Raw genomic sequence first — 27,374 nt, 5'->3', positions numbered from 1 at the left:
TTGTTTTTTTTTAAAGAACACCCACGCTTTGGGTTAGGAAAAGTGAGCTCGGTAAACAACTTCCACCTGCCTGGATCCAAGCCGGTGAACAGAGGGTTTCAGTTGCCCGGCTCCCACACAGGTAAAGCATTACTGTGTTAACAGGTGATGTATTAAGTTCTCCTGTGGGACAGGTGAGGGCCTCGGGATGGGAACGCACACACATTACTGCCCAGGTAGCTGTGAGTCAGAGCTTGCGCGGACGTGACAAATTTACTCAGGTGTTACTGTTTCTCTTCCTCTTCCTCCCCCTTCTCCCTCCTCCCTCTCGGTTTTCCCCCTTGTCTGTGGTATCAGGTAAAAAGAGGCAGAAGCCCGCGAGCCATAAAGGGCCCAGTGTGCTGCACTCAACGAATCGCGGAGTGTGTAATGAAGTTGGGAGACTGGCGTTAATGGGGTGGAGTTAACACCTGAGGTGAGACGGGGAGCAGGTAGAGCAATCTCCAGGGGGCAAGTAATTACTGGGTAGGTGCAGTAATAGTGTGACAGTTCAGTGACTGTGAGCTCACGGGTGGAAACGCCGGCGTGTATTTAAATGGGAGTGTGATTTAGAGACACTACTCTTTGCTTGTGTGCAGTTGTGATAAACCAATTAATGTGAGGGGCAAATAATATTTCTGGAAAGGGGTGTACACACAAAAATGATCTCGATATTTATAGTTTCTAGTGTAACATGAATGGGCTGTGAATGCTGTTTGTGGGCGTCCTTTACCGTTCTCGTCATGGACGCTGGCGTCGGGCGTGCCCTGTCGTTGTGGCTCGTCCTCCGGGGCCTCTGGGTAGATGACGGCTGTGTCCCCTTGCTGGAGCATCTCTTCCACCATGGCGTCGGTGCTCACATCGTCCTCGCCGTCCGACACACAATCCTCCTTAACTGTGAAAACAAAACACACACTGATTAGGGTCATGTCGTGTAGAAAAGAAAAAGAAGGTATTATTGATTTCCCCGTTATTTCAAGACCTACATGCGCTCCTATTGTTTCAGGTGGCGCATATGTAACTTTAAACTTTGTATTATGAAATGCGATAATCCGATAGCGGCGCCGTGGGTGTCACTATAGCCGAACCGGACCTTCCAGTAAGACGGAGCCTTTGATCATGACATGTTCACCAGCATGGGACGGGGCATGTGATACCAGGGGAGAAAAAATAAAACCCAGAATGCTGTTCTTCATAATAGGATGAGAAAACGAATTAGCATCAAAGGCCACAGGGCTACTGTATGAGCATCAGGCCCTTTGTAAGAACTGAATGACGAGCCGCTATTCACATTGTTAGGTAAGGTACTTGTTGAGACTGGGACTGATAATTAGGCGATGAATCTTATTGTGGCAGATCGACATCACACAGGAGCGGATGTACGTGCGTGTTCAAACATACACACACACACACACACACACACACACACACACACACTATGCTGCGCTCAGCTCTCAGGAGAGGCTTGGCCTTCAGACTGTGCTTAAGATCCAAGCAAATGAGAACCTGCATGTGGGAGCCGGGCGCGTTCTTCCTCCACATCACATGAGCCCGGGCTAGCCAGTCTAACGAGCACTAATTACCGAGCAGCAGTCTGTAGGAAGTGTAACCTGAGGATGGAGTGGAGGATGCACGAAAAGCTTCCTTCCCTCTCTCCGTCTCTCTGCTCAGCCAAGCCCTTCCTGAAGTGGATGCCGGAAACCAGGTATAGAGTGTCGGGCGATTAAACCGTTGCAGTATTCCTCCATGGATACGTTTAGTGTGCCTATGTGTGTCATTATAGAGAATAATTACAAGGGTGAGCTATCAGCTAAAAGCAAAGTTAGGACTGCTCAGGATACTGTGGTTGGGTTTATAAGGCAGATGTTTTATGGATTGATTTAAGCGACCCCCCCCCCCCCACACACACACACACACCCCTGCTAAATGGAGATTTGAGAATTGTGTTTTGTGAATTGTGCACATCGAAAGACCAGACACAGCTGCGTTTTCCACAGAGATGGGAACAGGTGTAGTGCTTCATGACTCACGGACGCACAAGCGAATGCCAGCGCTGTTACGCACAACGGCCCTGCTCTGGCTTCCTCTGGTGCACCTTAATGAAGCCAGAAAACAATATGAGCGCAGTCATTTGTTGCTATGGTTATTGAAGACCATTCATAGAACCCCCCCCCCACGAGACAAACACACGAGAGATAATCCAGAGGAAGCGGTCGTCTGTCTGGTGAACATGTGTGTGTATGTAAAGCAGGAGCCAACAGCAGGTGCTGAGAAAGTCAGAATGAGGATTTCTCATCCCACAGTGGAGGGTCAGGGAGGCATTAAGTGCCGCTTACCCCAACGTATCGCACAGCTTCTTTCCCATGACCTTAACGGCACAAATAAAAACCCCACTAGACATGTTATTAGCATCTTAAAAGAAATAGCTCAACATTCTTCAATATATGTTCATTTGATTTTGGGGGTTTTTGAAATTGACACCACTGTCATTTCTGTGTGATATTTTAGAAGAATGCCGACAAGGAGCTTTTCCAAAGTGTCACGGCAATTGCTTTATATTTTCCCTCAGTTGCATTGGCGGTCGAGCAGACATTGTAAAGTTTATGTTGCATGGAGGAAAGTGCTGATCCGACTGTGCCCCGCTCCCATCCCCTGTTCATGGGCAGCTTCCAAACACCCAAACACACAAACACACCTCCAGGCCACTAAAAGTTGACCATGTGTGTTAAGTAGAGTCCCAGTTGCGGAGTCTGTTGTGCAAAGGCACCACAGGCTGTCGTTTCCTCTGCATGTGTGTGTGTGTGTGTGTGTGTGTGTTTGGCTCTCCCATCCTTTGTTTAGTGCAGAAGGGTTCACAGCCTCTCTGAGGCGGCTGGCTCTGTGTTATCAGGCTGCTCCCCTGACATGAAACATCACACTGGCCGTTTATGTGCTGACGCAGGGATGTGAATGCTCCACTGCACAAGTGGAAAGCCGCCCCAGAGCTCAGGCCCCGCGAGGCTGTAGCGGGACATTCTGTTGCCGTCCTGAAAATCAAAAAAAAAGAAGAAGAGTAATCTAACTACAGTACGTCTTAGAACAAAAATAAGCAAGACCACCTACTCCCTCCACTTCTCTTTCCCACACTCCTTTCTCATCCTACATCTCTGCAACATGATACGAAACTATCCTATGATGCATTTCCTGGCCTGGCCGACCTCTGCCCCCACTGCTTCCTGTGGTCGTGCATCCAGCCCCATTCGTAGATTCTATCTTGGCTGGGGAGAGACACAATCGGCGATAAGGATTTTCACAAACAGCTAAAAAAAATTAAAAATCCACAATCGCTAGTGAAGATGTTGAACTTCATCTCCCACCAAAAGGAGGTAAGTTTGGGAAAAGACATGACTGTATTTCCAATATCTAGGATGATTTGCTTATCCTTGGCTTAAGTGCTATCCCACATTTGTGCTCTGTCTCCACTGGACTTTGGGTGTCTCAGTTTTGACATCACACCATGACATACAGCACACAGGAATGTAGGTGTTCCTGTGTGTCCACCGAGTTCCCGCAGCACAAATGATCGCGCCGGGCCAACACTGAGGCAAAAGTAGGTGTCGCGGTTTCTGAAAGCCGCGCAACTTCAATGCTAATAGGAATTACGCAGTACAGCACCATCAAACACACACTCGACATTCATCTCCTTGCAGCCTTAGGGCTATATTTCCATGCAGTTAAACCTGGTCTTAGGCTGTCACTAAGTGCTTTTGCAACCTCATGATATCTAAGCTCTCCAGCTCCACCCTGCCCATTCTCTGAGATGTAATCATGCTCTACAACTTATCAAATATAGAGCACAGGCCCTCCCAGGTCAACGCTCTCTCTCCGTACCCTGGTTAGTTAGCCTGTTCTCAGAGGAAAGCCGGCTGCGGTGTACTGCACCAACACTGGGCTGCTCCACTACTATATAATCATTCAGGAGTGAATGAGTAATGACAGCGAGCAGGGGGCCCATGATGCCATATAATCAAGAGGAATGATTCAGAACAAGAGGTGCAGTGAGAGAGAATGGGAGTGTAAAAAAAAAAAAAAAAACAGAGAGAAAAGGAGTAGAGGGAGAGAGAGAGAGAGAGAAAGATGGCAAAGCACTGAAAAACCGCTGTTTGGCTTTGGAGCGCAGCAGTCTCGGGAGAAGGGGTGTCAAGGCTTTAATTTGAAGCAAACTGGGCTACGCCGAGGAGAAGATTAGTGGGTGGTGGTCATTTTTCAAGGCTACACCAGAGATAACTCTGTTCTCAGGAGTCAAACCTTCAGAGGGAGGGATGAAGGGATGAGAGATGAGAGGAGCGTGTTTGTTTAAAGGACTGTGGCTTTCGCAGTGTTTCATCAGTCCGATCTGGAGCGACAGCAAAGATGCTGCTTGATGTATGAGATGAGGAGAGAGTGTGTGTGAAGGTAGGGGCGTGTGTGTGTGTGTGTGTGTGTGTGTGAGAGAGCAAAAGAAAATATGCCTGAGCAGGCATAACTGTGGAGCAGAGTCAGCTTGCTGAGCTCTTACAGTGTAACTCATGTTTTTCAAGTGTTTAATGTCCGCGAGCCATGGCCAAAACCAATGACATTATTCTTCCCCCCAACTTTCTCTTTATGCACAGAGGTAGTGCTGAAGATGACAGCATAGGCTGGGGATTAGGTGGCATGCGTGACTGAAACCGAGCAACTGAAACTGACCGAGCTGAAACTCATTGAAGGGGAATTTAAAAAAGAAAAATCCCTCCCTAAATTACACTGAGAGGCCTAACTTGACCAATTGCTTAATCAAAGCTCCTCCCTCAGTTTCACATCGCGGCAAAAAATCACAGACGCAACACTCTGAAATTAATACTCCCGTGGTCGAATATCACGTCAAAGTGTCTAATTAAAAAAAGTGGGGCTTGCCACATTGTTGCACATACTGTACTTGGCATGGAGCCGAAGATAACAGCCGCTGACGCATATTTGTATACACATGCAGGATCAGGTCAGCAGCACAGCGTGGAAGCCTCGGGCCCAGCTTGAAACACCAACATCCTTCAGCACCTGTAATTGTTGTTTTGGATGAGTGTGTGCATATGTGTGTGTGTGTGTGTGTGTGTGTGTGTGTGTGTGTGTGTGTGTGTATGTGTGTGTGATGTCAGTCCTTCCCGTGGAAGTCAGCTGCCTCTGATGTCACTTCCCGGTGGTTGGAGGTAAAAAGAAGTTCACTGGGGCCCCTCCAATGCCCACCAGTGCCATAAACCTCTCCACTGGCTCTGTGGTCGCAAGGCTGTTCTCTGCACTTGAAGGTCTCTCCCTCTGTTGGCATTGTCTTTGTTTAATATCACGCTTCCTGCCTCGGTTGGAAAGCCACTGCATGTAGTACCTGTTTCCTTACACCCTGTGCTTCACAATGCCTGGTGCTTAAACGTGCAGCGAGACATTTGTTAAGTTAGCCCGCCTCACGTCAGCTGAGGTCCAAAATGTGACAGCAGCAGTCAAACTGATTTATGTCGTAACAAAAAAAAAATTAATGAAGGGGCTGCGTGACATATTTGCTTTTATGTGCCGATGCATTTGTAACCACTGCTCTCATTCAGAGCAACTAGGAGTACGTGTCATGTTCGACGACTCTTTGTCAGGGCCGACAGTGGAAGGAGATACCTGCCATAAAAACATACGTCTTAAGATGTCATCTGTTTTGACACCTGGAATGAAGTAAGCATAAAATCTACCAGTGTAGTTTTGATGATACTTGTGGTGTGACAGACCCTCAATATAAGACGATTCTGACAAATAGTGTGTAGGAAAGTAAGACTGCACAGCAGACATTCAGGTTAAATGAGCACTTGTGCTGAACCTTTGCGCAAAACAGAAAAGTGGAACATTTTCCGGACATCGCTGGAGTGGTGGGTGGGTGTATTTGCACGTTTCAGTGCGGATGTGCAATAAAAATAACGTGACTTATGAATCTCACCTCGGTCCCAGTGCTCCCTGGGGAGCTCGTCATCTGGCAGGGTGCTGTCGCAGTCGGCCCCGTCCGCCGGGCTGCTCTCCTCCTCCACAATGTGCAGCTTGTCCTCGTCATCCGAGTCCGAGCCGGACTCCACCACATTACTGTAGATGTTCACTGCACGAGGGAACAAGGGGGACAGAGGTTAGAATGACTTGTTTCAACTCTTTAATTAGTCTTAAAGGGAGAGCGAACAGGCCACACACTTTTAGTATTTTCCTCCTAATAAAGATAATGGGAGGTGTACTGTGTAAGATCCTTGATTATGAGCACTGAATGTGAAAGGCCATGAGTGGTAGAGGTTAAATATACAGTAAATGTCAAAACTATTAAAGGGAATGGTAGAAGGAAGAGGGTGTAGTTAGCTGGAAATACCAATTAAATAGATCATGGCCCAACTTCAGTTGATTAGATGAAACTTAAATGATCCCTGTGGGGGGAGGTTGGTTGTTAAAGTGGGAGAGAATAAGACAGCTAGATGAGTGAACAGGGGCTATTAAAAATAGTGCAACTCACGATTATTGATGCCTTAATGTATATAAAATTATGCAAATGAAAAACCTGAGAGCGATTCGGAACTACAGTTAAAAAAAAAACAAGAGTCATCAAGAGATGATCTATCCCTCCGGGCGCCATCCCAGGTGTCTTGCACTGAGTTATGAGAGTGATCATATAAATTCAATGTAAAGAAGTCAAACTCATTGTCATGGAACTACAGAGGAAGAACTACAATTCACATAACCTAAAATATCATAAAAAATGCACATCAACATAATTGTGAAGTTAAATTAAAACACTGTATACCCTCTGCATTATATGCCGGGGGGATAACAAGCTCTCAGTCAAAATGCTCTGTGTTGCAGAGAAACAAGAGAAAAATCACATTAAGGACACTTGCAGACACACAGACAGTGTCCGTGTGAGAGATCATTAGATTGCAGGCAGAAGTGGTGTGTGTGTGTGTGTGTGTGTGTGTGTGTGTGTGTGTGAGTTTGTGTGTGTGTGTGTGTGTGTGTGCTGTGTGGGAGTCGGTGTGACCTGGTCGCTTGTGTTATGGGCAGAAGGAGCCAGGAGACACAGAGACAGCCAACCTACAGAGAGGGTTATTACAGGGAGTAAATTTTCCTGACCGACTGTCTTCCTCACATGTGTGTGTATGCCTGTGTCTCTCTTCTCATTTCCGCCCCTGTTCCTCCATCTCTCAATTCCACCTGTGTTGCTTCCACCCACTCTTCTTCCATTTTCTCTCTACCCATCCATCCCTCTGTTCTGAGAGTGCTACAGATCCTCTCGGAGGCCAAATCAATTCTCCAGCGAGAGCAGCCCAGTCAGCAGAGGGCCCCGGCTGCAGCACCAAAACTACCTCTCCGGCTACTTCACATCACACACGCTGCACACAGCACACACACCACCCGCATTCACTCGCTGAATACACAGTGCCAGCACAAAGAACGTTTTTTTCTCTCTCCCTTTCTATCTTCTCCTCACCCCAAACCCACTCGCCCACCTCTTTCTGAAGTGGCTGCTAATATTCTTCTCGGGAGAATCATGATCTTCTGTTCCAATCAATGAGAATTGTTTCGGTGAGGTCTCTCCCCTTCCCGCTGCATTGTGCAGGTCATTACAACCGACCCCGTAGACGTGCAAGGGTTCAAGCTGAGGGGGAGGCAGGAGGAAGGAGGCGGAGGGATGAAAGGTGGAGGAGGCGGAGGAGGAGGAGGAGGACGGAGAAGCACTGTTTTTTGGCGGAGCTGTTCGCAAAGGGTCAACGCCGCTGTGCTGCAGCTGCAAAATCCTATTGGGGTTCATCAGGAGAGCCATTTCATTCACAACCTCTTTCCTCTCTTCACACTTTTTCTCACATCAATTTTTTTTCATGACCATGATGTGAAAGCCACCACACTGACCATTCAAATACGTCTGCAAGACTGTATGAACTACTCCGTAGCGGTTCCCCTCCATCTTCTCATTCTCGCTTGTCTCCTTATTCCTACCTCACTTTTTCTGTCAGAGCAACTGTGCCAGGTGATATATTGTGCGTCCGGCCGCCCAAACAGGGTGCGACTCTTCATTCGCAAACAGAAGGCACTTTAGGACGAGCCTGAGAGGCTGTTTGGGGCCTCAGCCACTCAGGTGTGGAGCTGAGGTCAGCGATTGCAAAAGGCAACACTCTCCAGCGAGGGTGTCAAGAGAAAATGATCAACTATAAAGCTGTGGAGAGAAGAAAATCAATGTGCCGGCGTGCGCGGGCAGGAGGTGGCGACGGCGACGGGCGAGCGGGATAACGCGAGCTGCAAAGTACAGCAAATGGGGTGAGAGAGGCAAAGGAATGGTGGGGCGGTGTGGGGAGCGAACCGAGACGGTCTTCCTGTGCCAAATGGTTGGCGGTGTTGAAACAAAAGTGTGTGTTCCAACAGGAGATGTAACACCTAGCATCAACAAAGTCCCTTCTGGCTGACCGGCTGAGCGTTTGGACAGCTGGCCTCATTAGCGCTAGCATGCTAGCACACAACAGGAGGACGCCTCCTACGCATCTTGAGAGAGAAAGCATTGCTAGGTGGAGGAGGTGAAGTGCTTACTTCTGAAAGTTTGCTTTCCTACGTAGGTTGCCGAGGGTTTTAAACACCTGAGAAAATAATCCCCCGTAACCACGGCGATGGCTTTAAGTTGGTCTGTAACCCCTGGCCACAGATCACATGCTCACACACACACACACACACACACAACCCTTCACGGGATCTCGCATTCCATACGAGCTCAATAAAATTAAAATATCGAGCTTGCAATCAATGCCAGCTCAATAGGCTCGATTTATCACGTCTTGACTTCAGTTATCCACGTTTCCAATCTTGACAGAATTATTGATGCTTGCAAACAAGTAGGCGAGCGGGCACTCAGATATGCCTGCTGCAGACGGGCTCGTGTTGTTATGACACCTGTCATGCTGTATCAATTACAAGCCGAGGAATGGGTGACTGGGTGGGTTGCTCCCAAAACAGGCCCAACATGATCCCGTTGGAGGGGAGATCATTTTGTCGACTCCTGTCCTGCAATTGTGTAAACTCGCTGACACTTATTTTAGAGTCGTCCAATTTAATCCTGGCCTGATTGAGCTGTTTTCACTCATGAACGCCGCAGAATTGCGTCCGGACATTTTTGCGGGATTGCCGTTTACATATGACGAACGCAGCAGGAGATCCGTTCACAACAGCATGAATATCTCCAGGACATTCTGTGGCGTTTGATTGGAGCTTCTCCTGCTGTATTCTGCATCCTCCCGGAGATTTGACTAGGTGGCTGGCAGGAGCATCTTGCTTGAGCAATATCTGTGTTCTCACGTTCAGGACTATGTCCGGACTTCAGTGCATGTCGGAGAGACATTTCTCGTACTTTTAAAATCCCAATGTCACAGTGAACTTTTCTGACGCCCGGCTGCGAGGTTTGTGCTCTCAAACTCTGAGGCAAACCAGGCGGAGAACGGCAGTATCTCAACCTCTGTGGGAGTGAGCTATCTCTGTGCTCGGAGGCCCTGGAGGTGTGAGTGACTGGTTTAATAACTGAGCTTTGGATGGGGACAAGCAGAAACCCACAGCCTGTGAACAAACACATTACCATCTGAAGTGAGCTTTTCTCTTGATTAATCACCTGCAGGGACATCTGTTCATGACCCAAGACCTATACGTCTTAGGTGCCAGACTATGGCACCACACCAGAACATGTAGGTGGTATGTCTGGAATGTACAACCAAAACACCTTTCCTCTGAGTTTGTCTCTTAAAGAGACAGATCAAAGGATGTGCTCTCTCCCTGCTACTAATTTTAGTCAACTGACTGACACATATTCTGAGGTCTGCTGTTATTCTGCTCGTGATTAGACATATTGACTCACCCTGAGCGGCAGCAACTCATTGCCTGCCCTTCTACCTCTCTTGTGTCTCTATATTTAGACTTGGTACAAGGCTCCCTCATTGAGGTACGCCACTTATCTCATTCGGAGCTCAGAGCCCGGCAGGCAGTGAAGAAACTACCACAGGCATCCTCAAAGAGTACAGAGTCTGCCGTCACAGAGTCTGCCCTTGCGGCCCTGCAATGCCATTTTCTCAGGGAAGCCAACCACTACAAAAAAAAGAACCCCAGCTTGAACCAAAGTAAAACAAAGCCATGCCATTCAAAACCTCAAGTATGCCGTCTCAAGGTGAGGCGCCTCATTCAGCTCTGAGGTAAACGCCGCTGGTTTTGTTAAAACAACAGTGTTCCTCCCACAGAGTCAGGAAGGTCAACTCAAGTGCCAATAACAAAACAAAAGAATTGGGGATTTTTCTAAGTTAGCCTGTTCGCAGGCTGACAAACTCGCGAACCCATTTAGGTCACACAAAGGCAGTTTGGTTCGAGCAGTTAAGAGATATAACTGTGGACACATAACAGCGAGGGATCACATACTCAGTAAGCTTTTGAGGGCACAAGGGGTCCCAAGAGTCTGTTCCCTAGCAACTTGAGCCTTCAGCCTAGTGGCTAATGCAAAGTCTCTCCACCTCTGCCGACCACACCATAGCAGGCCGGTCACGACAAGGGCCGAGTAATATCCTCTGTAAATACACAGCACAACATTCAGCCCCCCAAAACTCCCAGAACATCATCAAATGACTCTTACTCTGTGTTCTAAGCTAGAGTGGATGGTAAAAAAAAATGGATACATTACTTGTAACATGAGGTTAAAAGCAAGCACCTGGCAGTCCTGAGGATTAGTCCCTTCCAGTTCTGTATTTACTTGTGCCACAACATACTGTAAGATGTACTGTAAAAAAAAGAATCCATTGATAGATTCAGGCAGCAAATTCAACTATAGAATAACAATGCAGGAACTTGGTTCTATTATTCCATCAAAGGCAAAGCACTTCAACGACCTGTGGAGCACAGCTCTTCACAGGAATCATTCCGGAGGTGAGCAGGAAGACAATGGGCTCTTGTCTTCCTAATGATGCTGATCAAGGTTTTAGCATGGGAGCTAATAGGCCTCTGCGGGTCGCTCATCTCCCATCTGATGAGCACTTTCCATGATAACACTATTGCTAATGGAGGCTATTGTTCTCCTAATCTGCATGATGGCACTTGGAAGTGTAAAGGAAGTCTGTGGGTGCTAATGAGTGTTAAGAAAAGCAAAAAAAAAAAGAAAGAAAAAGAATTCCCTGCACCTCCAGAGATTGTGGAATTCTTCTTTTCAAAAAGGAAAATTGCTAAACTTTGCCTATTACATGCTTTTCTTACTAGGCATAGTTCTTACAGTGCTACTGTGCCAAAATGACAGCCAGATAATAGACTGTATTTCTAGTTTCTAGGTACGAATCATAGTGTCAGGCAATAGTATTTCTCTCTGTTACACCGGGTGTCCTCAGAGAGTTGCTGCTTCTGGCTCCTCTCAGCTCTTCTAAATAAGGACACGTGGGCTGGTAGGCACCGGAGGGTGTGATCACAACACACACACACACACTGCAATACCCTGGCCACCAAGTTTACACTAGTCATCCATGTTTATGCTGGAGGTGAGACGGCCCAATCCAGGATAATAACTCTGGTACACCTAAGTGAGAGAGAAGAGTGTGTATGTGTGTTCTGTATATTAAGCCATTCAAAGGCATGCTTGGCACGTCGAAGGCTTTCAATAGTTATGGCGAGGTCACGCGACCTTGGCGGCAAATCCCTCACACGAGGCCACAATGAACTATTAGATGAGCAACACATGCACCTAACACACGTCGTCCTGGAGAACTGAGGCTACCCTACATAGCTCCCACCAACACATGCGGCCTACTTAAGAGTATCTCTGCACCATCATTCTCCCTCCATCAGTGAGGAGGCCTGCTCCAGCTCTCAAACACTCGGCAGGTCTCCAGTCAGAGAATGCCCACCCAGCACACTGGTCGGGCTACGTACAGTATAGAAAGGCAACAGCAGGTGGGTTAGAGGTGGGTGAGCAGGGGAAACCCCCCCCCCCAGAAAGGTGAGGAGAGGAAACATCTGCTGTTGATTCTGTAAAGCTCAGAAAACCTGAAGTCATGCTTCTGGCAACAACTTCCTTCTGCTCTCTGTTTTACCTCTCCGCTCCATTTTTGTCCTCTCTACGGTTCATCTGTCAAGGGTTATTTTTTTTCCGGCCTTGTTTCTGTCAGTGGACTATCTGCTATTAGACGCTTCAAACAAATCCATTGTGACATATTAACTGCAGAAAATGTCCGGAGAACCGGCTCAGGAGTTCGTCCGGAGTTGACCGTGTGAGAAGCAAGTATTCCATTTGATTGTGGCGCTTCGGGTAGAGCGTGCAATAGGAATGATAGAAATCGAATCAACACGCCCGACTCCAGACAATTACCTGTTCGAGTCACACTTCAGTTATTACACAGACTTTGTACTAGGGAGCTGGCAGGCTACAGTCCGTTTAAGGTCCGGTTCAAGAAGTCAGCAGGAGATTGTCCAAGTCAAACACGTTCACAACAGCAGGGACATTTCCAGAGTATTCAGGCAGGGGGTGGCAACTGAGTGCAGCGCCCGCTCGCTTGCCGTATATATTCCAGAGGTCTTACTGCTGTATTCTCACAAGTTCCGGAAAATGTCCAAAGCGACATTGGTGGACAGTTGCGCTCTCACAAACAGTCCTTCTGGAAAAAGTTCAGGAAAATGTCCAGACTTCAGTGCATGACTGAGAGCTGCTCGAGTATTAACAGACAATGTTACCTGAGCTCTATCATGTATTTGGCTAGTGTATAATTCACAGGGGAAGGCACCGGAAATCACATCGAACGTAGAAACGACACCAAAACAGCATCGCAAATATTTATGCTGTGCCGGAAAGGCCTCGGCATCACACCTGGGTGAACGGTTGCTTCCCGTCTGTTCGGGGGCTGTCTCGATTCGAGAGCAACTCCTCCGTATCATCAACAAACCTGGCTAATGTAACATTAGCCTCCGCCAAGACTCATCGGAGTGTTGCAGGCAAAATGAAATGTCCCCGCCACCTCTGCTGTCACACTCCATTCAGGCTGCGGCTGCGGACTGATGGGTTCTGAGAGGCTGCGCAGTAGTATAATGGTCTTCTTCCCCTTTGATTTCGCCAGGTCGTGTCTTGGGCTGACATTTTGAGGAGAGTCTCTTTGAGGATATTATTAGAGCGACTGACTAAAGGTATTCAGCCCCGTTTAAATGTAGCCAGTTACATCAGCCGCATCACACTTCATTACGTGGCTTGTTTCCTTTTCATCCGGCCCCGCTTCGACGCGAACGACAGGACCACAACAGGGTCGGCAGATACTGTCTGAGCCCCTGTGAAAAAAATCACTCACTCGTGCGTTGAGGCCCAGACAACAGGCAAACACATCCAGAGTTGTTATATCCACTCATCATCAACAAGGGCCAGGCCAAACAGTTGAGTCTGTTCTGTGTGTCGTCTGACAACGGAGTCCAATTTCACAGCTTGATCCAAACGCTGTCACGGATACACATGGGTCAAACGGCTGAGCACTTCCAAGTTACGCCGAGCACGCCTGAAATGCCCCCCGCCCCCCTTTTTCTTTTTGCCAGTTAGTACTTCATGGTTTTTACCGTACAGGATTTAAAATTGAATGTGGGGATCATTAAGACTTTACTCATTTATACTTTTAATAGGGAACACGTATATAGTTGGTGGGACAAACCCCTTTTGCTATCTGGCCATATTTTCTCTCATCATATAATTACGTAGCTTGATTTGAGCCTCCACACGGCAGGGCTGTGGCCTAACAGCTGAGCCGGGGCACACTGAGGTGTGTGTTTAAATATATGCAATGAGTAACAACGGTGTTATCCAACCTGCCTGTGTAGTGCAGGTCTATATTAGGTTAGGGTAGCACAGGGCTGTTGCATTTTAGGAGCAGGTGACTGGACATTCCTGCCTGTATTAGGCTTGACAGTTTACTGTGGGGGAGTGCGGAGCAGCGTGAATTACACTGGCCTCCGAAGAGGGAGGGAGGTGCACTGCCAAACAACTCTCCGCCTGGAAAATCTTATTAAACCGTGCTTACCTGTGAGTCTACCTTAACACTAGCATCAGTAAATCCAGCATCAGTCCATTAAGGAGAGTGAACATGACATCACCGGCGCCGTCACTCATCAGTTCTCCGCTCTGGTCGAGACGGCTGTCCGTTACACAGATAACTAATGCAAAACGCTGCCAGTCGGCCGCGAGAGATGTGCACGCACAAACAAGAAAATGTTGCAGGAAAAGGTAAACGGGGAGGGATGATGGCGGGGTGGGAGGAGAGGAACTGCTAATGGCTTAAAAAAAGACAAAGCTGGCCTGTCACACACGCGATGCTTATCTGAACTGATGGCTGCCCCCGGGAGGGGGTGTCACGAACCGTCAGAGAGGGAGAAAGTCGCAGGGGACACGGAGGTGGAGATGGAGGCTGGGAAAAGGAGTCATAAAAGGTGAAAAACGCAGGGTGACAAAAATCAAAGTGAATGGTAATAAAAAGGAAGAGACAACAAGGGAGCGAGCGGAGGGAAGACTAAACTAAACGAGTAAGGGCAATGGATGAACGTTTGTGTGTGTGTGTGTGTGTGTGTGTATGTGTGAATTCTGTGGTTGCCTGCATTTCAGTAAAGGTCAGGCGTTGACACTGTAGCTCTGCTTGACAGATGTCTCATTGAGAGGACAGGCCGTGGGGAAACAGGCAACACACACACACACACACACACATTTGTACACACTTGTATGTAAACACACAAACAGGTGGAAGTGCAGAAAACCTCCAGAGGTGCCCTTTTTGTTACGTACAATTTTACAACGGTTGCATTTACAGTATGACAATCAGCAGGTCAGCGCACCTCAGTGAAGCCGTGGCCAAGATCCATGGTGACAACCTACTGTGGCTTCACTAATTCTGACACTAACACGCAAAAGTGCAGCGAGAGGTCTTCTTTCTTTTTTTTTGTGTCGAAAAATCCCCCTCTTTGTGGCGTTTTGACAACAGCTGACCACTCTCTCATTTGCCCAGAATGTCAGCTCTGTCACAAGACTCCCGAGGCCAAATGTCCTGGACAGCCCTTGTCCTCACACACACACACACACACACACACACACACGGTGCGCAATCAAACACACTGCCTCGGGCCATCGCTCAGATGTCACAGTGGTTTCTTGTTATTCATGTGAAGCGGGGAGGAGAAAGGGGTTAATACCGTAAACTTACATCTACAAAAAGCTCTTTTGTCACCCAGCCCCCCCCCCCCTCACCCCCTTCCTCACCTCCCACCACCTTAACGTCCTTTGCTTTCTCCCCAGGGCAACGTGGCCTCCCCCCCCCATGTGATCAGGAAGGGTTAGCAGCCCCCTCTCCCCACAACACCAGCCCCCAGGGCAGCCAGAGCTGAGGAGCAGTCAACCAGCACTGCTCACACCATTACCCTGCTGTTAAATGACCATGAGGGTGGACTACAGACGGCCTGTCAGATGGACAGTTACGGACATCTGTCTTGCTAAACCAGGCGAGAAAGACTTGGTCCACGTGTTGTATGTGTACATACCAATCGGAACATTAAAAACCGCTTGTTCCAATGTTGTGGCTGATACGCTGATATGTTGCAAGACCTCAAACGAGTCCACTTGCATCTTTCCCAGCTCACGTACTTGCTTTTACTAATATGCAAACTTTGGTTTGCCGAGCAGGGGGCGGACAGATGAAGAATGAAAGACCGAATGAGCAGCTACATTGTTAATGCATCTTCTCAATATGGCGCGGATTGGTGAAATGGCTGAGGGTGCAGGTAAATGCAGGTCGTCGCGTATTGATGTATTGGGGATGGTGCGTGGGCGTGTGTCTGGTTGCCACCGACCCCGGAGACCATTAGTTCGCTGTGTCAGAATTGGAAGGGGGCTAATCGACAGGCCCGGCCGGGAGAATCGAAAGGCGCAGATCTCTCACTCCCTTCTGCCGTCTATAGTAATGGAACTACAGTGAGTCAAACAGAGCTGCTGTGGGACTCTCGTGTACTCTGTTATATCACCTCACTTAGTACATTCCAGCATTGGAACACACTCGCTCAGTGATTGTCATTCTTTGCGTGTATTCTCCGTGATTGATGAAAACTCTGAGTCATATCACATGGGTGTGTTCTCTGTGAATGATAGTGTTTTTTGTATACTTGTATATAATGTGTTTGTGGCGTACAGTGCTGTTAAGTACTGAGCTGAACTACAGTATGTCTCTGGGCTTTTTTTTATGTCTAAACTCATTTACAGATAGATTAAAATTGTTTATTCTACATTGCTGCAACACTTTGCCTCCAGAATGTGATTTTTCAAGCCCCCTGGAGGCTTTTCAGGCAATTCTCCTTCACAGTCACTTGCATATTATACACTGCATATTTTTCCTAATATGTGTAAATAAAGAAACAAAACAAACTGAAACTCGGAACAGGAGAAAAATGAGCTGTTGCTTTTGAGCAACCGGAGACACCGAAGGCTGACTCTTGGAATAGTGGGACTAATGCGAAGTGCCAACCAAACAACGCCGTTCGTTTCTGACGGTATGCACGTTACATGCAGCTGTCTTGTCCTTCATTCAGCTAAGTCATGTTCTGGTCAGATGTTGGCTGCAACCCCCTGAAGGGGGTGTATGCGAGGGTGGGACCTCGATTACCAAAGCACACGGCAATCATTGGACTGGACTCGTGGGACTATCCCATGTGATGTCAGCCATGATGTGAAGTCATTCAACAGGGAACGGCCAGATGTTTTCTGGGATAGAGCCTCTTTTTTTCCCGTTTCCATGTCAACTACAGTAAACTCCAGAGCAGAAACACTTCTATCTGATAACAGTTCTGTCCTAGGGGGAAAACCCACTGTACATCTATAAAGATGATGGCTGTCTATATGAGCAGGCTTTCTGGTTTTGCCCTACTAATACTTTGCCTTGAACAAGTGATCTCTGTTTTTTTTGTTTTTTTTAATGAGTGATATTACATACCACTACTCCCTGTGGGAGTAACTGGAGCGATGACTTCCTCCAGGAAGTTCACATTTATAGGGATTCAGCGATTTGCAAACAGTTTCGCCAAGGACACCCAGTAGATCTAACCCCTGCTTTAGAGCAACAAACATCAGAGCTGATAACCCCAGGTACATTCAGTGACCTGTCCCTGGAGCAACTCTCCACAGACGCACAGTTGTAAGGATGGGATTCTGCTAGAGCTAAGAACGTCTGAGGAAATGAAACAAAACAGCACGGACAGAAGAGGAGCTTGCGCTCTGTTTTTTTTCCTGACACTACAGCATCTGAACTGGGTCAAACTGAGATGTGTTTTGCTCTTGTGAGCTCCCTGCAGTTCAGGGGGAATTCCACTGGGCAGCGCGTGACCCTGCACACCGACCTTCCTGTCCAACTGTGGAGATGTGCTCCGTAGCCGAGAGGAAGAGGAAAGAAAGACAGTTCTGTGCGAGGACCGGCTCCTCCTGTCACACCGCCGACATGAGTGCGCCGTGTGCTGATGGTCGAGTTCGAGCTGACTGAGTGTTTTGTGTGCGCGCTGGCGTACATCTGTTGTCAGACAGATCAGTGATAACACACTGGCTTTTAATAAACTCAGCAGGAGCGTGTATGTGTTAGTACCTTAGTGTGTGTGTGTGTGTGGCTTGCCTGAAAGGTCCTGGGCGTGTGATTGATGGGAGCTTTAGCACAGTAAACACATGCACACAGTTACACACACACACACACACACACACACACACACACACACACACACACACACACACACACACATACACACACACACACACACACACACACACACACACACACACACGGAGACACACATTGGATGTGGGTGGAGAGAGGGGTGGTCATATGCAGTGATGCTCCGCTAATATTATTCATCCTGTGTTCATCTGTATGAGCTGAGCCCACCGTTGCTCATATTGATGATCCAGGCGGTCAGTGTGTGTGTGTGTGTGTGTGTGTGTGTGTGTACCAGTCACTTTATTTACATGGCTACAAACACACACACACACACACACACACACACACACACACACACACACGCACGCACACACACACACACACACACACACACACACACACGCACACACACACACACACACACACAGGGACAGACATTAGTGAAGCCCCAGTGAGACTAAGGTAATTTTCCTCTTTTTGTGCATCTTATATCCTGCGTTTCTTACATGTATCATACGGACGATTGTGTGATTCAGAGAAAAGAAGGTCGGGAGAAGGTGGCTGAGGAGGAGAGAACTGAGGGAGAGAGCGAGCAGGGAGGAGGAGAGGTTATTTTGGAGTCTCTAAACTGTAATCACCACCTACAGCTGCTTCCTCCCAGGTGCTCCAACTGGACGTCGGCAGAGGGAAGGAGGGAGGGAGAAAGTAGAGACGGGAGAACCGAGCGAGAACCTGGCTCTCCGGAGGAACATCACACACTCGTGTCGTAGAGGTGCTGGCTTTTGGTCCTGTTTATAATCAGCCTGAATTTCCATGTGTCACCGAACAACTAACCTTAACCACATCTTTTCCGCCAGCAGAACATGTGCTCTCTCGCTGAGCGCCTGCAAATAAGGGGAAGCTTGATCTGAGGAGTAGGAGGAGGAAGTTGAAAGGGCCACAACAGAGCTGACACGACACTTCCAGTACCTGCCAGAGGAGACAGGATGGTGACTCCTTTAGAGGAAGCTAGACTGGGCTGTGTGTCATACCAGACGGCATGTGACTTGCACAAAAAGAACGGCTGATGACCAACAGGTGAGTCCAAATGAGCTGAGTTTGACCTACATGGTAACCTACATTAGTCGTTCACTCCCACTAGATTTACTGATAGATTCACTGGAAATCAATGAATTCTAGTAGTTGATATTCACATGTACGTGGGGTACGTCGCACACAGTGTAACATAGGTACAGATTAAAAACATATTGAAGTGTGTGAGGAGGGTTGATTTGAAAAGGTATTTCACTACAAATGTAATCTGTAAGGTATTCGGAAAGCGAGTAACATATTTGAAATACTTTGGAACTGTGTCTTAAAACATTGTTGCATGTGAAATTGGGTATGAATATGGCCTTTGCACAATACTGCTACCCAAAGTAGACTGAACCCAGGAGTCACTCTGATGGTGACGTGTAGTCTGGCAAAAAGGATAAAGACCCAATTATTCCTTGACCTTTTATCTTTAACAGCATTAGCTTAGAGTGAAAACCAGTAAGCAAGATGAAAATAAAACTATGTGACTGCCCAGAACATGTTCTTCACTTTGTTGCCTTGCAACTATTCCTTTTAAAATGAAGAAATAGCGGCACAACATCAAATGGGTGAAAAATATAGAAAAATAACTTCAAGCCGCAATTCTTCGTTAGCATGGCTCACGTAATGAGCTGATGAGCACGGACTTCTCATCAATTCGACAGGTCGGACACAACAGTGACCTCACTTCCTGTTGGCGGAGATAACATCGTCAGCATCAGCTCATGATAACGCAAGATCTACAAAAAAAAAACAACAACCCCATTTACGCAAGTATATGTTACATATATGGCATATATGTCGTTCAGCGTCCAGGGTGTGACTGACAAACACAAAGACTCAACCACAAACACTTCAATGTGCTCCGCATCACCTATGATGCATGTTTAAGAAAACCGTGAGGCACAAACACAATCATTCATACGCGCAAAAGCCGCACCCACACAGTTATAGGTGCTGCAGTGTGAAGCATCTGAGGCCAGGAAACACATCATACAATGGTTCACTTGCGTTATGGCAAAACTTTCCACATGTGTGCGCCGAGCGTCTTGTCTTCAAATAAAAAAAACCCCTCCATATGGAAGGTTGCGGCCGCGTCCCTGTAAGTCATCCATGGCAGCCTCCCATTATTGTCCAATAAAAGCAGCTGGCGCCATGTGAGCTGTACATGTCACCACCAACAGCCTCGCTGTCTGCTGCGTTTCCAGCAGGCACACGGTGGAATCACAGACAAAATTTGGATTAATAATACCACTAGAGACGATACCCAACTGTAGCACAGCCCAGATCACGGGGCAGATAAAGAGGGATCGGGGGAGAACACCTAAAAGACAAATGAAATCAACAATGCATTCTCATGTATAATGTATAGGAGGCAGTCTGCACAGACTGGGTTTCCTGCACTAAAGGAAAAGATCGGGCCTGAATGAGCCATTACGATAAACTATTATTTTTGTAGCATAACAACATTTTCCATTCTACTGAAAAAAAAAAGAAGAACAAACTCACACAGCAATGCTGGAGCACAGAGACACACACCCTATAAAACCCTCGGCCCGTTCATGCATAAATAAAAACAACAGCAAAGGTATAAAAAAAAAAAAAAAAGGGCAGCACTGGAAAAAACCACCAGAGGTTAATCACACGACGTTGTCATCCTGTTAAAACCAGCGCTCCGGGCCTGGCCAAACAAACCTGGCTGATAAGCACCACGGTGGCACCGAAGCCTTGCAGATTATAGATTCCAATCATATCGGTCCATGCAATGCTGCAATGGAGAGGCACCTGCTACTTTACTGTAATACCCCAACGTCCATTGCGGCTGGTGATTAGGGCAGGAAATGTTTCATGCAGTGCCAGTTAAAAAAAAATAAAAAAAATACAGATCAGAGGGTCAATGTACTGTACACCAGGTCTGTGGCTGTCTACTCTATGTGCATGTGTCTTTATCTGTGCAGCTATTTATGGCATGTAACCTCCGTGCTATGCTAACTGACAGCAATTAAGGGTTTTTCTTTTTAATATAGAGTGTGCACCCCCCACCCCCCAGAATACTGTGACAGTTGTACAGTGCGCCGCCTCCCCGTCCATCTCCTCTGCCGGCAGCAGTGTGAGGATTAGAGGAAAATCCCGACCTTCTCATCCACCTTTCCTCAAAGCCTCCGCTCGCTTTAAATGGCTCCTTCAAAACTAATTGGCTGGATTACTGCTCAGGTGCTCACCCGTCACCCCGCCCCTGCACCTCTGCTGAAGATTTTGTGCACACACACACACACACACGCGAAATAAAATGCACTATAACACACAAAAATGATCTCTCAGGTCCGTTAAGGCATCAATGACGTTTTCTCCGTAGGTCTCTGACCAATCGCACTATTTATGTCAATTGATTGAGATGCAGCCAGTGCAGTGCAGCGAGGGTTAAGAGAGAGAGAGAGAGAGAGAGAGAGAGAGAGAGAGAGAGAGAGAGAGAGAGAGAGGGTGCGGTTGACAGTCCACAGGAAATGCTGATGTTTAACTGACCTGCCCAGCACATCACCCATACCCCCCCCCCTCCCTACACCATCCAAATTCCACCAGCGGGCAGAAATGCTCGATCCCGTCCATCTCCCTGCCGGAGTCGCTGGCGTGGCACTTTTCCCCATTTTCATCACCATTCTTAACGTTTATCTCACTCTCTCGCTCTCCTCCCATCGTCTGTTGCCCTCTCCTTTTTTTGTTGTTGTTGTAAAGGTGGGAGATGCTGATACTGTTTGGCCTGTGTGCATGTGTACTCTACCTATTTTGGCACACTGCCTGTTAGATGGCACTGCTGTGGGCATTTGTGTGCTCTGGGTGAATGTGTGTACTATTGTTTTTGTGTTTTCCTTCCTTGGTTTTAAAGGTTTCAAGATGATTGCCGGCTCCCTTGAATTAGGTACCATTTTGTTATACAAAATTGAATAAACATGAAAACAATTACAAAACATAGGACTAGGGAAATACACTACTTCAGAGTTTCCGTATGCAACAACACCTACACATCTGCACTGTGCGTGTGTCTTCATATACCGTCACCATACGGTCCGTCTCACATGTATCAGGAGAGACCCGGCATGCATATTTCATCCACGCCCACCCATTAGTTATGTATGGAGAACTAGCCAGGTACACTTGCGCTGCAGCCGTTTGTCTTTCTAATGGAGGGGGAAACAGCAGCAGCTACAGGGGGAGAACAACTCTCATGCTCCTTTAATGGGAATGAATAAAGGATGAGTCGGGGCTCAGACACCAGGTTAAGATGCTGTTTAGCACCTCTGGCCCAGCGCCCGGTGTTCAACGCAGGGATGGAAGCGAGGTAGTGACGGTGGAGAGAGGGTAAGGAAGACATCAGGTAGAGTATCAGGATGGACTGTTGAGCTACCAAATGACAGAAGAGATAAACTGGTGGCTTAGATATAATATCAGTGTTTCCCATCAATTACCTAAACTGTGGCAGACACCATTATCAGTTTTGCCCTGTCACAGTTATATAATGATCAGATTTGTTCTTTTTACAATCGCCATAATGTCATAAAAGATCAGTAACTTATCCATGCTACTACATTTTAAAACTGAAACAATCTACATCCACCCAAGTGTTTTCAGCTCCATTTGAGTATTAATCCCTGTCTACACGAACACGCCTGGAAACGTATTCCACACTTAACTCTGGCAAAAAAAAATAAAAAGCAGCGACACAGAGAAAGCTACTTGTTGACAACGAGTCTGGTTCCACTCGCCTCCTCAGACCTCTCCTCTTTGATCCACCTTGGGGCGAAAATGAAAGGCGCTGGAAGAAAGAAATTAAAAAAAAAGAAAGAAGCAAAGCAGGGAAGACCAGGGACGTGGGAGGAGGGATGCAAGGCAGTGCCTCTGACCCACTGCTGGTAAGTTTAGGGAGAAGGCTGGAAAGGGGACAGGTGATAGCGGGACACTGTGCCAGGGCAGCTCATCTTCGACTACTGGGAAATGGGAATGGGAATGGGAAAAACGGCAATGTTGCCAGTCTGCTGCCTCAGACAGAGCCGTAATGGCTGCCACCTGCCCCGGGTCACAGCAACCGAGAGAGAGCCTTAAAGGCCGAGGCCGGCAGCACCTGTGCCCAACGGTCACATCAGCACATCAGAACAAGCCCGAAGGATTTACATGTCCACTCGGGGTGGAGCAGAGGCGCCTCCACAAGCCACAGACGGAGAGGTGCTTTTCTCCCTGAACTAGGTCGGGATAGAAGACTGTAGGCTCCCAGTTTACGGTATAGACTTTTCAAGAGCTCACCAATCCCATCAGAGACGAGGCAAGGCATCGCAATGCACCCGACGCTTTAAAATACTTTAGTGAATTACAGAAAATGCAGCACAATGAAAAGGTGTTTAAAAAAAAAGAAGTGTTGACTAAGTGTTTTCTTGATAATGACAGACCACAATTGGGCAGCACTTTTCCACACACACACACACACGCACACACACAAAAAAAACCCCTGCCGAGCAGTGTGAACACTTTTAAGCTTTCAAAGTCTGGGGAGTATTTGAGGAGCTGTGGGTGATGGCTGGTGCCATGTGACATGGTGTGAGTGCATCTTATTTTAGAGTGAGAGGTTGAGATAAGGTGTTAAAAGGAGGGGAGGGAGAGGAACGCCGAGCTGTCCTTGTAAGCCTCGATGCACGGTGGATGTCGTTCCCCCCGCCCAGGTTAAATTCTTTGATTACGGGGGCCGCCCGCCAGCTGATGGGCAGAGAAAATCCGCTTTTATGGCATTTTGTCCTGATCCAGGACCATTTACCCTCCGATGTACAATATCACACTGTAAAAGATCTAGCCTGTAATAGTCTGTCCTTCTCTCTCAGTGATCCCGTCACCTCTTAAAGCACTCTCTCCCTCTCTGTCCTCCCTCTCTTCTTCTCTCTCTCTCTCTGCCCCACGCAGCAGTTTATTTAGCTGCCATGTTTACATTCCTGTTCAGTCAGCCTCTCCCAGGGGAGGATGACTGGATCTGAGCACTGTGGCTGAGCCTCCGTCCCCCCCCCCCCCTCCCTCTCTCTCTCTCTGAGTTACTAAACGGTTACTACAGATAACGGCGACCGACACATACAAGCTCAGAGTAAAGACTTTGACTCTGGCCAACAAAAAGCGTATGCATATGTAAATGTGAACTAAGCGAGTCTTAATAAAGCGCAAGCGAGCAAGATGAGAAGCTTATGAAATCACCGGTGCAACATCAATCAGAGACCTGTCGCTCTGCCTTGGCAAAGAGAGGCACTCCTTCTTTTCTTTTTTATCACGGGGAACAAAGATAAATGGGGTGCCAGCCCTCAGATGTCCTGCTTGCTCTAAGTAACGGTGACAATGGGCGGGGCCCCGGATAAAGGCTAATTGGATGGAGCTATAGGACGTCCTGAGCGCTCAGGTCCCCGGCACTTCACTGGCCTCATCATTAGACTGACTGGCTCCTGTGGCCTCCGGCAGAGTGCTGTCTGCGCGCCCTAATGACCGCTGACTCACTCAGCACGCAGCATCGCCGCCACATTAGTCGGGCCCAGAATAGCCCCAAATAAAGAGAGATGAGGAGGGGAGTGGGGATGCTGGGCGCCCCGACAGTCTTGTCAGACATCACTCTCGACCACATAAGATTCGGCCGTGTTCATTTCCATTCCACGCCCCTGTGTGTTTAATTCATTAAGTCTGACCTGAGCCATTTCATTCATTTTAGTCCAAGCTCAAGACACGGTTGTAATAACTATGTTGGTTAACTCACCAAGTCCAGGGCGTGTAGAATAGTTTTTATACTTCTGGTTACTACAGGAGAAGTTTTGCACATAATAAAAATAGATTCCTGTTATGCATTTGTTTTGGGAGCCATTGTCAGACGCTCGGTGTGTTCAGTGACTCACGACGAGGACAGAGCTCATTATCCAGTTCAGTGACAATTATTCAGAGTTGACAAAGCACTGAAAATAAAGTTGTTGTTGACTTGTTCAAAATATTAAAGATTATGAATGAACTTTGGAGTCTCGTAGCAAGCTTAAGAGATAGCAATTATAAAGACTGAATAATAAATGTTAACAAGTTGATGATAAGGATTTTGACTGAAAGGTTTGACATTTTGAGCAATATGTTTCTTTACTTTCTTGCCGAACTTTCCAAGAGAATATTAATATCTCTCATATATCTGTACAGTACGTATTAAGTTACAACCAGCGGCCAGTTAGCTTAGCTTAGCCTAAAGACTAGAAACAGGGGGAAGTGGCTGCTGGTTGTCGCTTCATATGTTGCATATGTAGATAGATGGTGGTATTGATATTCTTATTGAATTCTCAGCGAAAAGCACTTTCACAATTCCTTTAAGGGAGTACTGAGCACGCCAAATGGAACACTGTGTGGAACAATATAGAGCCTGGCTCACCAGAGGACTGTGGGTTAAATAGGCTGTAAAACTCACATGATGGCAGGACAGAGGGCTGCTCTGTGTTCGACTGACCATGGGGGGTAGGAGGAAGTGAGAGGGAGGGATGGAAACAGTACAGTTCTGTACTGTTGTCTCTCCCCAAAAAAACGGAGATAGCAGAAAATCTCCTCCAGCAACACACCATCCCCAATCTAACAAGTATTTAAGTTCATACTGCAGGTGGGGGAAGTCAAACTCGTTCGGATGATGGACGGGACATTTGTGACATTTGAGTAGCCGTACAAAAATAAGGCGTGGCCGCGGCGTTCCTGTGGGCGCGCAGGTGACAGGTGCGTTCGCGGCGTTTGTGTGCTCTGAAAGACGCCACGGTGCAGAAAAAGGGGCAAAAAGTTGTGCGTTGTTCACCCGTGGGACATGTTTTACACCACAGCCAACTGGAGCTGGAGCTGATAAATACCTACTGACCACCGCAGTCATTTGACCCAGGAATGAATGCCGATTGTAACCTTTCACACTGAAGACAAAAGCCAGATGTTGGTGGGTGTTTTGGTCCAGAGAGAGAGAGGGGGGGGGGGGGGGTATAGATAGACAAAAAGAGAGAAAGAGAGAGAGAGAGAGAGAGAGAGAGAGGACACATCTGCTTGGGATTCGGGTGATTTCACCTTTTGTCAGGAGACAGAAAGAAAGACAGAAGGGGAGCGAGCGTGAAAAGAGACACGGCTCGACTGAACGGAACAACTGAATGCAGTGTCAGCCAAAAAAACTCCTCCTTACAAGTCTATACTGAGTATTGATCAGTTTTGCGCAGGTCTTATGCAACGCCGCGGCCTCAGTGTACAATTATGGTGAAATCACCACGTGATTTGGCGGGCGGGGGGTTCGTACAGCAACCTGCCAGCCCTGTAGAGGTGGAAAAGTAAACTCGACGTGTGTGCCACTGGGTCCTTAAATCACAACTGCACAATGTGAACTAATGGCCTGGAAACGCTGAGAGACCTGCGCTCGCATAGACCCATATATAGAGACAGACGCAGGGAGAGAGTGCAGAAGGAGGCAAGGAGGAGACGGAGGGACACGGGCGTGTGTGAATGTTTTCAAGGTTCTGAGAAGGCCTCAACCACGGAAATGACTCAGTGGAGAGAAGTATCTTTGATGAGATTCGGAGCAACGTGGGGGTTCCACTTCTCCGCACTCCTGAGCAAGATGCAATCACCTGTGCTCATCGTTGTTCAACCTTCCTCACCTGCTACTTCTTTTCCTCCTGCTCTTTGTCGCCCCCCCCCCCCCCCCCCCCCCCCCCTCTCCTGAAACCCAACGCGGCGGCATTTCCACTGGGACTCTGATGTGAGCCCGGAGACGGCCGCGCTTAATCGATAGTGCCAGGTTGCCAAGACAACCTTGATTTCCTGTCGCTGTTTTTGCCGAGCGCCGGTGATTGTGCCGGGTGTCCGTTGCACCTGCCGCCCTCTCCCCCTTCTCCTCCTCCTCCTCTCCCCCCCGTCTCATCGAGCGCTCCTTATCCCTTACCTCCCTCCCTTGCCACCGCCCCCCTCTCACGCCGTATAGCCGCCATAGACAAAAAGGGAAGACAGATATACCAAGGCAAAAACAGATTAGACCCAAGAGGTTGAGTTCCAACAATCAAAACACAATATTGAATGTGAGGCCACATGAAGACACACACACACACACACACACACACACACACACACACACACACACACAGTGTCATCCCTAACAAAAGCAAGCTGTGACAGCTATCATATCTACCTTGGAGGGTGATGTCATTGCACCTGGGGAGCATTTACTATCAGCCCCTCACACACACACACACGCACGAAGCCCCCCCATCTCCCTCATACAGGAGGGGTTGGCCCCTCCCGTTATTTTTTTCATTAATGGAGAGCTCATTAATCGTGGCTGATAACGAGGATGTGGGACAGGAACATGATTAAGGGGCTCTCTCTCCTTTAGCTGGGCGCCCTTGGGGATAAACAGCCTAGTGTGTGTGTGTGTGTGTGTGTGTGTGTGTGTTTCCTGTGTGGCCCGCATGTTAAAACAGGTAAAGGACATACACCCAGTGCTATCTCGAGGACATCTGCGGGATAGGATACTACTCCTTTTTTCCTTTTCAGTGATTATAGCCACAG

General features: G+C 47.8%; 1 protein-coding gene across 4 annotated transcripts in view; it reads right to left on the bottom strand.

Annotated features, from left to right (window-relative positions):
* Window positions 1-27,374, bottom strand: part of zeb1b (zinc finger E-box binding homeobox 1b) — a 117,370-nt gene that overhangs the window by 8,520 nt on the left and 81,476 nt on the right. For 3 of the 4 annotated variants that reach the window (XM_047329724.1, XM_047329723.1, XM_035618680.2), the window contains 2 exons: window positions 5,987-6,139; window positions 752-913 (listed from right to left, as the gene is read on the bottom strand). In XM_047329724.1, the coding sequence (XP_047185680.1) occupies window positions 752-863 (112 nt within the window). In that variant the 5' untranslated portion in view covers window positions 864-913; window positions 5,987-6,139. Of the gene's footprint in view, window positions 1-751; window positions 914-2,048; window positions 3,045-5,986; window positions 6,140-27,374 lie in introns of those variants that run through there. The other variant, XM_047329725.1, reaches the window with a different exon arrangement.

The sequence above is a fragment of the Scophthalmus maximus genome, chromosome 21 (assembly GCF_022379125.1).
Source record: "Scophthalmus maximus strain ysfricsl-2021 chromosome 21, ASM2237912v1, whole genome shotgun sequence".
Classification (NCBI taxonomy): domain Eukaryota; kingdom Metazoa; phylum Chordata; class Actinopteri; order Pleuronectiformes; family Scophthalmidae; genus Scophthalmus; species Scophthalmus maximus.
This window is presented reverse-complemented; position numbering and strand designations above follow the sequence as displayed.